This window comes from Salvelinus fontinalis, unplaced genomic scaffold, assembly GCF_029448725.1.
Source record: "Salvelinus fontinalis isolate EN_2023a unplaced genomic scaffold, ASM2944872v1 scaffold_1006, whole genome shotgun sequence".
Taxonomy (NCBI): Eukaryota; Metazoa; Chordata; class Actinopteri; order Salmoniformes; family Salmonidae; genus Salvelinus; species Salvelinus fontinalis.
The window spans coordinates 40,038-52,500 of record NW_026601215.1 but is presented as its reverse complement, the minus strand read 5'-3'; the positions used below and the strand labels follow the sequence as shown (position 1 = coordinate 52,500).

Genomic DNA, 12,463 nt, shown 5'->3' with positions numbered 1-12,463 from the left:
TTAGTAGATTTTGTGGTCTCAAACAAGCGAGCTTGCCAACATTCTTCAAGAATATGAGCAATATGGAATGATTGAAAATGGGAAAAGGTGGGAATGTTGTTCCCTTATTTAATATAATTGCTACATTTACTGTCAATAGAGCATTCAAAATAGTTTTCAGCATTTCAGCCCCCAAAAATTGCGATGCGAATATTGGGTCACAACTGAGACAACCTGCTTCAATTTGGGTCCCGAGGAAAAACTAATTGAGAACCACTACGCTAGACTATCTAACCCCTTTTTCTCTTTGTCGTTGTAATGACAGGCATCCTTCTGATGATGGCGCTGTGTGAAGAGGTCCACGTGTACGAGTACATCCCCTCGCTGCGACAGACAGACCTGTGCCACTACCACGAGCGCTACTACGATGCAGCCTGCACCCTGGGGGCGTACCACCCACTGCTTTACGAGAAGAGCCTGGTGCAGCGCATTAACACAGGCCCCGAGCGAGACCTGAAGAGGAAGGGCCGCGTCACCCTCCCTGGCTTCAGCACCGTCAACTGTGACCTCTGAACTATCAACTTATGAAATCTGACCCTTAAAAGAAGCCACATGTGGAACCACCACAACCCCACAGGACAAAGGGAAAACAGTGCAATAATAACCCTCTGACCTCTGGGGGAACCCGGAGGGAACCACGTAGAACAGTCGAGAACCCAAGCCATAGCCCCTCTGTGTGGGATGGGATCAAACCGGAGGGTGAAGGTCTAGTATAACTACATTTATGTCAGGACCTTTAAACAGAACCCAGATGGGGTGAAACCCAGCCTTCCTTAGAGGATAATGGACCCAAGACGGCCTGAAGTGACTGTATCTCCCGATCTCTGCCATTGCTGAGCCGGAAGAGAAGAGAGCTGTATAGTGTAGCAATAGATTAGTGTTATTAGATTCATTTTTTTTATATACAGTACCAGTCAAAAGTTGGACTCAACTACTCATTACAGGGTTTTTCTTTATTTGTACTATTTTCTACATTGTAAAATAATAGTGAAGACATCAAAACTATGAAATAACACATGGAATCATGTAGTAGCCAAAAAAGTGTATATTTTATATTCGAGTTTCTTCAAAGTAGCCACCCTTTGCCTTGATAACAGCTTTGCACACTCTTGGCATTCTCTCAACCAGCTTCATGAGGTAGTCACCTGGAATGCATTTCAATTAATAGGTGTGCCTTTTTAAAAGTTCCTTATTAGAATTTCTTTCCTAAATGTGTTGTGTTGTGACATGGTAGGGGTGGTATACAGAAGATAGCCCTATTTGGTAAAAGACCAAGTCCATATTATGGCAAGAACAGCTCAAATAAGCAAAGAGAAACGACAGTCAAATCAAAATCAAATCAAGTTTTATTTGTCACATGGTTAGCAGATGTTAATGCGAGTGTAGCGAAATGCTTGTGTTTCTAGTTCCGACAATGCAGTAATAACCAACAAGTAATCTAACCTAACAATTCCACAACTACTACCTTATACACACAAGTGTAAAGGGATAAAGAATATGTACATAAAGATATGAATGAACGGCATAGGCAAGATGCAGTAGATGGTATAGTGTACAGTCTATACATATACATATGAGATGAGTAATGTAGGATATGTAACATTATATTAAGTGGCATTATTTAAAGTGGCTAGTGAAACATTTTTACATAATTTCCATCAATTCCCATTATTAAAGTGGCTGGAGTTGAGTCAGTATGTTGGCAGCGGCCACTAAATGTTAGTGGTGGCTGTTTAACAGTCTGATGGCCTTGAGATAGAAGCTGTTTTTCAGTCTCTCGGTCCCCGCTTTGATGCACCTGTACTGACCTCGCCTTCTGGACGATAGCGGGGTGAACAGGCAGTGGCTCGGGTGGTTGTTGTCCTTGATGATCTTTATGGCCTTCCTGTGACATCGGGTGGTGTAGGTGTCCTGGAGGGCAGGTAGTTTGCCCCCGGTGATGCGTTGTGCAGACCTCACTACCCTCTGGAGAGTCTTACGGTTGTGGGCGGAGCAGTTGCCGTACCAGGCGGTGATACAGCCCGACAGGATGCTCTCGATTGTGCATCTGTGGAAGTTTGTGAGTGCTTTTGGTGACAAGCCGAATTTCTTCAGCCTCCTGGGGTTGGCGCTGCTGCGCCTTCTTCACAACGCTGTCTGTGTGGGTGGACCAATTCAGTTTGTCCGTGATGTGTACACCGAGGAACTTAAAACTTTCCACCTTCTCCACTACTGTCCCGTTGATGTGGATAGGGGGGTGCTCCCTCTGCTGTTTCCTCAAGTCCACAATCATCTCCTTTGTTTTGTTGACGTTGAGTGTGAGGTTATTTTCCTGACACCACACTCCCTGTAGGCCATCTCGTCGTTGTTGGAAATCAAGCCTACCACTGTAGTGTCGTCCGCAAACTTGATGATTGAGTTGGAGGCGTGCATGGCCACGCAGTCGTGGGTGAACAGGGAGTACAGGAGAGGGCTCAGAACGCACCCTTGTGGGGCCCCAGTGTTGAGGATCAGCAGGGTGGAGATGTTGTTACCTACCCTCACCACCTGGGGGCGGCCCGTCAGGAAGTCCATGACCCAGTTGCACAGGGTGGGGTCGAAACCCAGGGTCTCGAGCTTGATGACGAGTTTGGAGGGTACTATGGTGTTAAATGCTGAGCTCTAGTCGATGAACAGCATTCTCACATAGGTATTCCTCTAGTCCATCATTACTTTAAGACATGAAGGTCAGTCAATCCGTAAAATTTAAGAACTTTGAAAGTTTCTTCAAGTGCAGTCGCAAAACCCATCAAGCGCTATGATGAAGTTGGCTCTCATGAGGACCGCCACAGGAAAGGAAGAACCAGAGTTACCTCTGCTGCAGAGGATAAGTTCATTAGAGTTACCAGCCTCAGAAATTGGAGCCCAAATAAATGCTTCAGAGTACAAGTAACAGACACATCTCCACATCAAATGTTCAGAGGAGACTGCATGAATCAGGCCTTCATGGACGAAGAAACCACTACTAAAGGACACCAATAATAAGAAGAGACTTGCTTTTGCCAAGAAACACGAGTAATAGACATTAGACTGCTGGAAATCTGTCCTTTGGTCTGAGGAGTCCAAATTTGAGATTTTTGGTTCCAACCACTGTCTTTGTGAGACGCAGAGTAGGTGAACTGATGATCTCCGCAGGTGTGGTTCCCACCGTGAAGCATGGAGGAGGAGGTGTGATGGTGTGGGGGTGCTTTGCTGGTGACACTGTGATTTATTTAGAATTCAAGGCACACTTAACCAGCATGGCTACCACAGCATTCTGCAGCAATACACCATCCCATCTGACTTGCGCTTAGTGGGACTAATAATTTGTTTTTCAACAGGACAATGACCCAACTCACCTCCAGGCTGTGTAAGGGCTATTTGACCAAGAAGGAGAGTGATGGAGTGCTGCATCAGATGACCTGTCCTCCACAATCACCTGACCTCAACCCAATTGGGATGAATTGGACCACAGAGTGAAGAAAACGCAGCCAACAAGAGCTCAGCATATGTGGGAATTCCTTCAAGATGGTTGAAAAAGCATTCCAGGTGACTACCCCATGATGCTGGTTGAGAGAATACTGACAGTGTGCAAAGCTGTCATTAAGGCAAAGGGTGGCTACTTTGATGACTCCTAAATATATATTTAGATTTGTTTAACACTTGTTTTGGTTACTACATGATTGCATGTGTTATTTTGTAGTTTTGATGTTTTCAGTATTATTCTACAATGTAGAAAATGGTTATTATAAAGAAAAACCCTTGAATGAGTATGTGTCCAAACTTTTGACTGGTACTGTATAACTTAATGTGTTTTGCTGTTGTGAAGTGTTGTTTTTCTAGAGCTCTGGTTGCTCTTCTTCCTTAAAATGACTTAAAGGACAGTCCACAGTTTTTTAATGGTGGGCGTTTTTTTTTTTAAATGGCTCTCATGGAGTGGTAAATTAATCTTTGAGAAAATGAGCAGTAGTCTGCACTAAATGTCTGAAAACACGTCCATACCAAACACACACTTCTGAACATGTACAAACTCGGCATACACCAGCCACTCTATCCTGACAACCCTTAACAAAAACTTGAACTTTAATTCAAAATGTACCACTTCAATGACAATACAGGACACATGCTCATACATATAGGTACATATATCTCAATACAGACATGCTGGAACTACACCAAACACTCATCACCTCAGTATTACCTAATCAAGATGGTACATTGTGTTTTTTTATCTACAACAGTCACACAGTTTTCTGTGTTCAACATTCCTTAAATGTCCTCTAGTCTTATTTCAAAGTCTTATTTGTTGGTGTTGTTGTCATCAGGGTTTTGATTGCTGTTGATGCTACTGCTGCGCTTTATGCCCAATCACGCTTTGCTCTTCTTTTCTCATCTCTTGCCGGACCACTTGCCAACTCGTAAAGAGATCGTCATACTCCCACTTAGCTCTTTAAGACTGTCTGACTGGTTGCCACTTCAAGGGCATGCACAGTTCTGTATTTGGCAGATAATTAGGTACCAAACCCTGGAAAACCCTTTGGTTGCCCGTTCTTTGGCCTAATCTAATACAATGATGTCCTTTTTAAGATTTGTGAACACCAAAGGATGCAGGGCTAGGCTAGCGGATTGGAGTTATGGGGTAAGAGAGGACTCGCAAAGCATTCTTACAGCAGCTGTAACCTTGTGCCTAGTAGCCAACCGAACACTGGGTTGCCTTTCAAAACACCCAAAGACTGATCTTACACATACTGTATGCTATCCATGTAACTGCAGTGTCATTGTTGTGGTTTTTATTGCTGATTTAATTGTTTAACAGTTATGATTTAAAGAAAGCTGTTAGTCACCTCAGTGTTGCTCAAACCGTCCAGTGTTCTGTTAGTGGCGGGCTGGGGTAGGTCACTAGTCAAACTCCCTTACTTTCCAGTGTCCACCCCATGCCAAAAGGGAATTGAACCAACACCCTCTCTCTGACGTCTCTTTAAAAGCAGCTGTAATTACTATGATGATTGACCTGCCTCTTTAAATGAATGTAATCACACCACACCTACCACCTCTTCCTAGGACAGTTATATCTACGAGCACACTACAGATGTAGGATCTTAATTTGAGCCAGTTGCTACAGCAGGAAAATAATCCTGCACAACGGGAAATGTGAATTTATTATGTGGATTATAATAAATATACTTTTTTTGTAGGGGTTGAAATTTCAAAGTGAAAACTACAAACTTCAGAAGCTTTTTTTAAACCTCAAATACACTACAAGTTTTAAATGTCCTGCATTTCAGGACAGTTCTCCTTCAACAGGGTGATCAAATTAAGATCCTACATCTGTACACATAATATGTGCCATAGATAGTCAAGGGATTCAGCCCGCAGGGTTCAGTAGCTGGACTGCCTCCCAGGCACGTCACGCTGATATGGTTAGTGGCATTCAGCAGAGCATGGTCTAGTAACTTAAGCCTACCATTCCCTATGTCTTTACCGTTCTCATTTTGACTGAATCCTCCAATATTGTTCTGAAAGTACTCTTTTACCTGGGCTTGCAGCAGGCTGCCACTATGCGCTGCCGGAGACCTTTTTCTTATTATGGCAGGGATTTGAAGCAGTAATATCTCCAGACTCATTCTTTGTCCGGCTTTAATGTCTTCCTTGTTTACACTGACTCTGTGCCAGACCTGCCTGCAGTGCGTTTCAGCTAGCTATCGTGTGTGTGTGGGAGAGGAGGATCACTCATAGAGATCCTATAGATCATCATATATTGCTCTATATTCTATGGGATCACTATCTGGCCATGCTAGAACGGACAGCGGAGGCTGTTCTTTCCAAACACAAATCCGCGTACAACTACTAAGCTTCACCTTTATCCCAAGCTGAGCCTCCTATAAGACCAACCAGATCATGCACTTGTTTTCAATCAGATCTGCCATTATGGCCCCTGTAGTCCTTTCTGTAATGGCCAGATGGTGACCATTACCTGGGTAGGGACAACTGGGAGGGGTTGACATTGGCAGCCATAGTGACATAATTCAAAGAAGAGATTTGTGTGTGCGTGTTTTGTTTGTTTGTTTTGCGTTGTGATATTCAGGAAAGTGTTGCTGTGCCCTTGTTACAGGAAAAGTGCTTAACCAGGGTTGAGGAAACAAATTGACCCGGTCGTAAACATGGCAGTCAAACGCTGCTTGGAATAAAGAGGCATCTGCTGAAGAGATTGTTGTTGTAATCAAGTGATGAGTGAAGAGAGACTGAACAGGAATACCATTTAGAGTTGGAACCCTTTTAAATAGGATTTAGCTACCTAGGATCAATGACATAGTGTTAATAACAGTGCAAACCCTTCCCAACTGGTGTGACAGACCATTAGCTTGGGGAGCCAACACAATTCTTTTAGGTTTTAGGCAAGTTTACTCAGCACACAAGCATGGTTCGGAATAACTGTTACACCGGCACGCCAGGCAAGCAAAATATTTTGAGCCACATCTGCTATCTCATTAACCCATGGCTTGAAGGAGCCAGACACACCGCTGCGTCAAATGATTTCCCAAGGCCCACCTCTCACTGAGAGATCTAACAAAGGGAAACAGAGGGGGGCTTTGATGAAACTGTCTGGAATGGTCTCGACTCCCACGATTGTCATAAGTATCGTCTCTGATTCATGTCCATGCATCATTATTGAAGTGTTTAAATCATTCAATGTAATTGTTACGTTTGTGATTAACACATTGACAGTGTAAAAAAAAAAAAAGATATAATAACTTTGTTTATATTCCAATGCACAGAGCATGCAAATCTATCCGGAGCAAGGATAAGAGTCTTAAACTGTCCATGTATGTGTACTTGTCTGGATCCCAATTAGCGTTTGCAGAAGCAGCAGCTACTCTTCCTGGGGTCCACAAAACATGACAAGTAACAAAACACTGATAGACAAGGACAGTCACACATTTTAATTACAACGGTGATACACAAACAGTACAACAAAAAGAATACAAACAATACAACTAAAAAGTTGGCTGTACTGTGCTTTACTCTGTACTTTCCTGTACAAAAAAAAAGCATTAGAGCTCCAAGACACGTAAAAAAGACCATGCTGGAAAAATATACGATTTTTCTACCTGCGTTGTGCAAGTGTATATTGTGTGCGTAGGGAAATTTTATCCAGCTGGAAACGAGAGCAGCAATTATTAGTTCCGTAGAAGCACTTCTTGATCAAATGCAATGCCTTCGGCAACAGCATTGAAATGTTGATACTGTGCCAAATGTAATTTGTGCTGGTGTGTGTCGGTTAGTGGGTGGATATGTTTCTTATAGCAGGTATTTTTAAGGTGCTATATGTTCCCTTCATGGGGGTGTTATAGGATAAAGATGACCAACGTATCTGTATGGACCATAGAGAATGATAGAGGACGCTTCTTTGTATCTATGCCATTATGGTGTCTGATCACACGGGCGGCGTCATTGAGGCCATATCAATTTGAGTTTGTATACAAACTGTAAGGGTGCAAACTGCCACCTAGAGTGTGTTGTTTGAACAGATATAAAGCCAAGGTTGGCGATTTTACATCCACCTGCAGTTATGGAATGTTTGCTCACAAGATAGTTAATTGGCTGATGACCTGGATGGAATTATGTGATCTTCCTTAACCCATAGGAAGTACCACCCAGTTGACTACAAAATGAGGGCATTTTTCAATGGTGCTGCCCATGCTAAAATAGGCTTTTGGGAACTAGAGTCCTCTTATCATTCTCTGTGGTAAGGATGGACACGCCAGGTGCATTGTGTTCAGCACAGAAATAACAGAGAAAATAGTTAGTTTTGGAGATCATTGCTTAACTTGATCCCTCCACAGTCGCTCTGTACTCTCTTCTTCTGTCGCAATTTGTTTTAGAACTACGTTTTTCCTTTTGATTTGTCATTGCCGGTTTCTTTATTAAATTTGAATAGGTATTTAAGTTGACTGTTTGTATACAATTAAATTGTTGTTAATTTATTGTTCTATTTTTACCATGTAAATAAAAGCATTATATGTGTACAACAGATCTCTCCAGAGTAATCAATACTTAGGTTGGGATTCAATCTGTGGAGTGCTGTCGGCAATGCGCCATTTATAGGTCATTTCTGATTGAACCGACATGTGCAGCGATAACCGTGAATGCAATTGGGAACATTGCCTTTCAAAGCCATATTGTTGACATCCCAACCTCAGATTACTGACAAGAAACACTAGCACGCACCCCCAACAAAAAAATACTACCCCCCGCCCGACTAACCTGTTTGTTCATGAGGATGTAGATGAGAGGGTTGATGACGGTGCTGCTCTTGGCCAGGAGCGAGGGCACCACGGCGGCCACGGGGGTGATGATGCCGGGCCGGCCAAACGTCGCCATCATGGCCACCACGCCGTAGGGCATCCAGCACAATATATAGCACACCACCGTAGTCAGCACCATGAACAGGATGTGGTACTCTCTCCGCCGCGCCGCTGTCCTACGTATCTTACCCACCTAGATAACGGTGAGATGAAAGGAGAGAGTGAATGAGGGGAGGAGATGGTATGTTTCGTCACCCCAGGGAGAGAATATAATAGTCCTTTTGTCCAAACAGAAATGTACCTGTTTGCTGTATTTATATTCTCAACCCCCTGGACACCACACACTCTGGATGTTTGATTCAGAGTGTGTGATTGCTTATATTCGAGAGGGAATAGTATGTCTCTCTGTCTCTCGCTCACTCACATCCCTGCAGTGTAGGTTCATTGTTCTGCCTGAGGGCTTCTCTCCAAACCTACAGAGAGCCAATGATAATCAGTCCATCCATTTTGTGACGCTAACCTTCCATTTCAGCCATGAGACAACTAACGCTCCATTCATCTCCCCCACCCTCCCTATCGGGGGACAACGGAGAGGGAGTCCATTCTCCTCTCTCCATTCTAGAGGACTAATGCACTGACCCTCTCTCCATCCTGTTGCGCCAACACTTGAACTCTGTGTTAACCTTTTGAGCTAATGACTAAGGCATTTTGGTCTCCCAGGCAAGGTTTAATTATCACATGTATCTGTGCCTTGAGTCGCATGCCATTTTTGCAGATTCATCTGCTGAATTTGGATTTCTCGTTGCCCTGACCTGGACATTCTAGCACGCTTAAATGTAAGTGCGCTATTGGGACCACTCACTAATCCTACTTGTCTGAATTGCTGAATTACTGTGGGGATCTGAGGGGTTGGGTGCTGGAGCTGTCTTCATAAGTCTGTCCCAATTCGGTCGTAATAACTTGCCTGGCTACCGATCCACATCGCTCAGGTCAAATGCCACACCCACTAACGTTTCTTCTCCACGATGAGTCTGGATTTCCTCTCCTCCCGGACTTTGAGAATGCGAACACATTCTGACATTCTAAATAGTCCCAGAAAACGATGGGTTGGGCCAACGCGAATCATGAATCACGTAATTTTGACGTCAGCACAAACAACTTCAAAGATGACAGGTTCAAACTAATGTATGGAGCGATCAACAGGGCAGCAGAATTAAATGTATGATGAGTTGTCAGGTAACGCAATTACAGCTCCAATAGCAAAACAGTGGTGGGCTGTATTCATTGTCGATTGGTCAGTTCTTGACACCGTGCACTGCAACTGACTGGCGCTTCATGGGTATGCTGCAAGACACATTTAGTGAAAGCTGCTTACTCTTATCAGGGGAGTCCGAACAGAAGAAAGGGATTATTTAGATTTAGGATTATAGAGGGGTCACTAGCTAACACACACAACAAAATAACCCCATAATCTGTATGTGTTAGTGTGCATATATAGTGCGCATTCATGCATATACATGCTCACATGTTTCTCAGGACATTTCCCTGCGCTCACTCGGAGTGGTTTAGGGCTTTGTGAAAGCTGCTGATTGTGAGTCCAGGACTCAGTGTGAAATCCCACTAAACAGATTTGCATTGGGTAATCCAGACAGCACTCAGCTAACACACTCATTCACTCACTCCTGGTCCTGATTCTATCTGAAGGGGAATAAAGTGTGATGGGTCTCCATCAGGATAGTATACACAGACGTTTCGGCTTAAATCATATCAAAGTGTAAACCATACAGTGAAACGCTGACTTACAAGCTCTTCCTCAACAAGGCAGAGTTCAATTATAACAGAAGCACGTAAAAGAGGGAGGAAGGGAGAGGGAGGAAAGAGGAAGAGAAGTGTGTGAACCTACACACAGAAGAAGGCCAAACTATCTGTGTATGCTATCCTGATGAAGTGAGCTTTATGCAACATATTTTTGAGTGCGGACCCATAACACTTTATTGCTTATCTGGATTCACATGTTTCACACACCAACCAAATGTTTGGGGGAGTGGACTGGTCCTCTTTTGATTTATAAATCTGAGGGTTGAACACTTTGAAGTAGGCACTTAGGGTGAAAGAGATTTAACCACCTCAAAGTAGTGGACAGAGAGGTCCTAAACCAAACCCTCACACATCGCTACACACGCTGGCTGGGGGAATATTTACACACCGTAGCAGCTTCACTTGAAAATGTGTTATGGCAGCATGAAACCCCTCAGATGTGTTCTTGGAAGGTCCTGAACTCAAGCCAAACTTCTATTTTGATTGTAAATGTAGAAACGCAAAGAAATAATGGATAAATTGACACGGTTGAAACCACCTCCTCCAGACTCACTGGGTTTTCTAGAGGGCTGATCTTGGAGTTAATTCACCACCCCAAACAACATGCATGTGCAGATGCATGGAGTACATCTTGATTAAAACACAATAACTGTTTTGATCAGAGTGCTGATATTGAGCTCTACAGGGAGCCAAATTCAATTCAATTTGAAGGTCTCCCCAATTTGTACACACACACTCCCCTCTACCCCACCCTACCGCCCCCACCACACCCCCCACCCACACCTGTTTGACGGCCCACAGCAGCCGACAGTAGCAGTAGACCATGATGACGATGGGCAGACCCAGGCAGAAGATGAACAGACAGATGATGTAGGCGTGGGACTGAGCCGTCCTCAGGGTCCATGACACAGAGCAGCTGGTGCCGGCGCCCTCCAAGTCGTAGCTACTCCAGCCCAAGAGGGGGGGCACCGTCCAGAATATGGAGTAGAGCCAGGAGCCCCCCACAGCCAGCAGGGGCTTGCGGTAGTCAGGACCACGCTTGTTGTACAGGGTCAGGGTGCTGTAGCGGTCGTAGGACAGGACCACCAGGGAGATCAACGACACGATACCTGGGGAGGGGCAGGCATATTATTACAATTACAACATCTAATCTTTCTGTTATTTGCGTGCCATATGGAAATGTTTCTGTCTATCATTATGTGAAATGCTTCGTTGATGATATCATAAATGACGCTAAGGAGAGTTTACTGTATGATGTCATGAAGACACTGGCGATATGCATCAGCCAATTAAAATCGTAAATTTACTTGCACGTGATAGAATGCTACATTGTACCGTGGTGTAAGGTACTTAAGTAAAAATACTTTAAAGTACTACTTTTTGGGGGTATCTGTACTTTACTACTTACATTTTTGACTACTTTCACTTTACTTTTTACTCCATACATTTTCCCTGACAAACACAAAAGTACTTATATTTGGAATGCTTAGCAGAACTGGAAAATTGTCCAAATCACACACTTATCAAGAGAACACACATGCTTTATTTGTAAATGATGTCTCAGGGTTAGAGTGTGCCCCTGGCTATCCGTAAATCCCAAAAACATAAATTGTGCTGTCTGGTTTGCATAATATGAGTAATTTAAAATGATGCTTAGGTATATTTTTAGAATTACATTTACTTTTGATGCTTAAGTATATTTACAACCAAATACTTTTAAACTTTTACTCAATTAGTATTTTACTGGGTGACTTTCACTTTTACTTGAATCACTTTCTACAAAGGTATCTTTACTTTTACTCAAGTATAAAAAGGGGGTACTTTTTCAACCACTCACATTGTAGCTGGTCCCATCACATGACCTGGAAGGCTACATGTTAGCCCTACACTAACCTCAGCAGCTGACAGTGATTATTTCCCGTAACAAATTCCTCATCAGCCTATCAAAGATCTTAGGCATTATATCCACCAACCAATGGCATTCCTTAAAATAGGTCAACCCTGGCCACCAGAGGGATAATTTAAGCCTACAAATTCGGGGTTAACTTTTGTTCTGTTTGTCTGTAACAAAATGTTTTGTGTCAATATTGCATTGATACGTCCTTGACTAGGCTACTAGTACTAGTATTAGACAACATTTTCGCATATATGACAAAATCCCACATTTTGCTTATCTGTTTCACACACGTCCATGTGCTTTTATGTAAAAAAATATAAATGTTGTCCTTACAACATGTAAGTTTATCGTACATTGTAATAAAAAAAATAACCTTATAGACTTGTCAAATAGCAGTGATGTACCA

The 12,463-nt window shown here is 43.2% G+C and overlaps 1 protein-coding gene and 1 long non-coding RNA gene across 2 annotated transcripts in view; one reads left to right on the top strand and one right to left on the bottom strand.

The window, feature by feature from the left end:
• The window catches only part of LOC129848137 (uncharacterized), a 14,195-nt gene extending 6,129 nt beyond the window's left edge, over positions 1–8,066 (top strand). Inside the window, exon 2 of the long non-coding RNA XR_008758499.1 lies at positions 3,378–8,066. This is a non-coding gene — a long non-coding RNA (uncharacterized LOC129848137). The remainder of the gene's footprint in view (positions 1–3,377) is intronic.
• LOC129848136 (parapinopsin-like) overlaps positions 1–12,463 on the bottom strand; it is a 39,557-nt gene that overhangs the window by 5,461 nt on the left and 21,633 nt on the right. Inside the window, exons 2-3 of the mRNA XM_055915610.1 lie at positions 10,944–11,269; positions 8,302–8,535 (exon numbers count right to left, since the gene is read on the bottom strand). Coding sequence (XP_055771585.1) covers positions 8,302–8,535; positions 10,944–11,269 — 560 coding nt within the window. The remainder of the gene's footprint in view (positions 1–8,301; positions 8,536–10,943; positions 11,270–12,463) is intronic.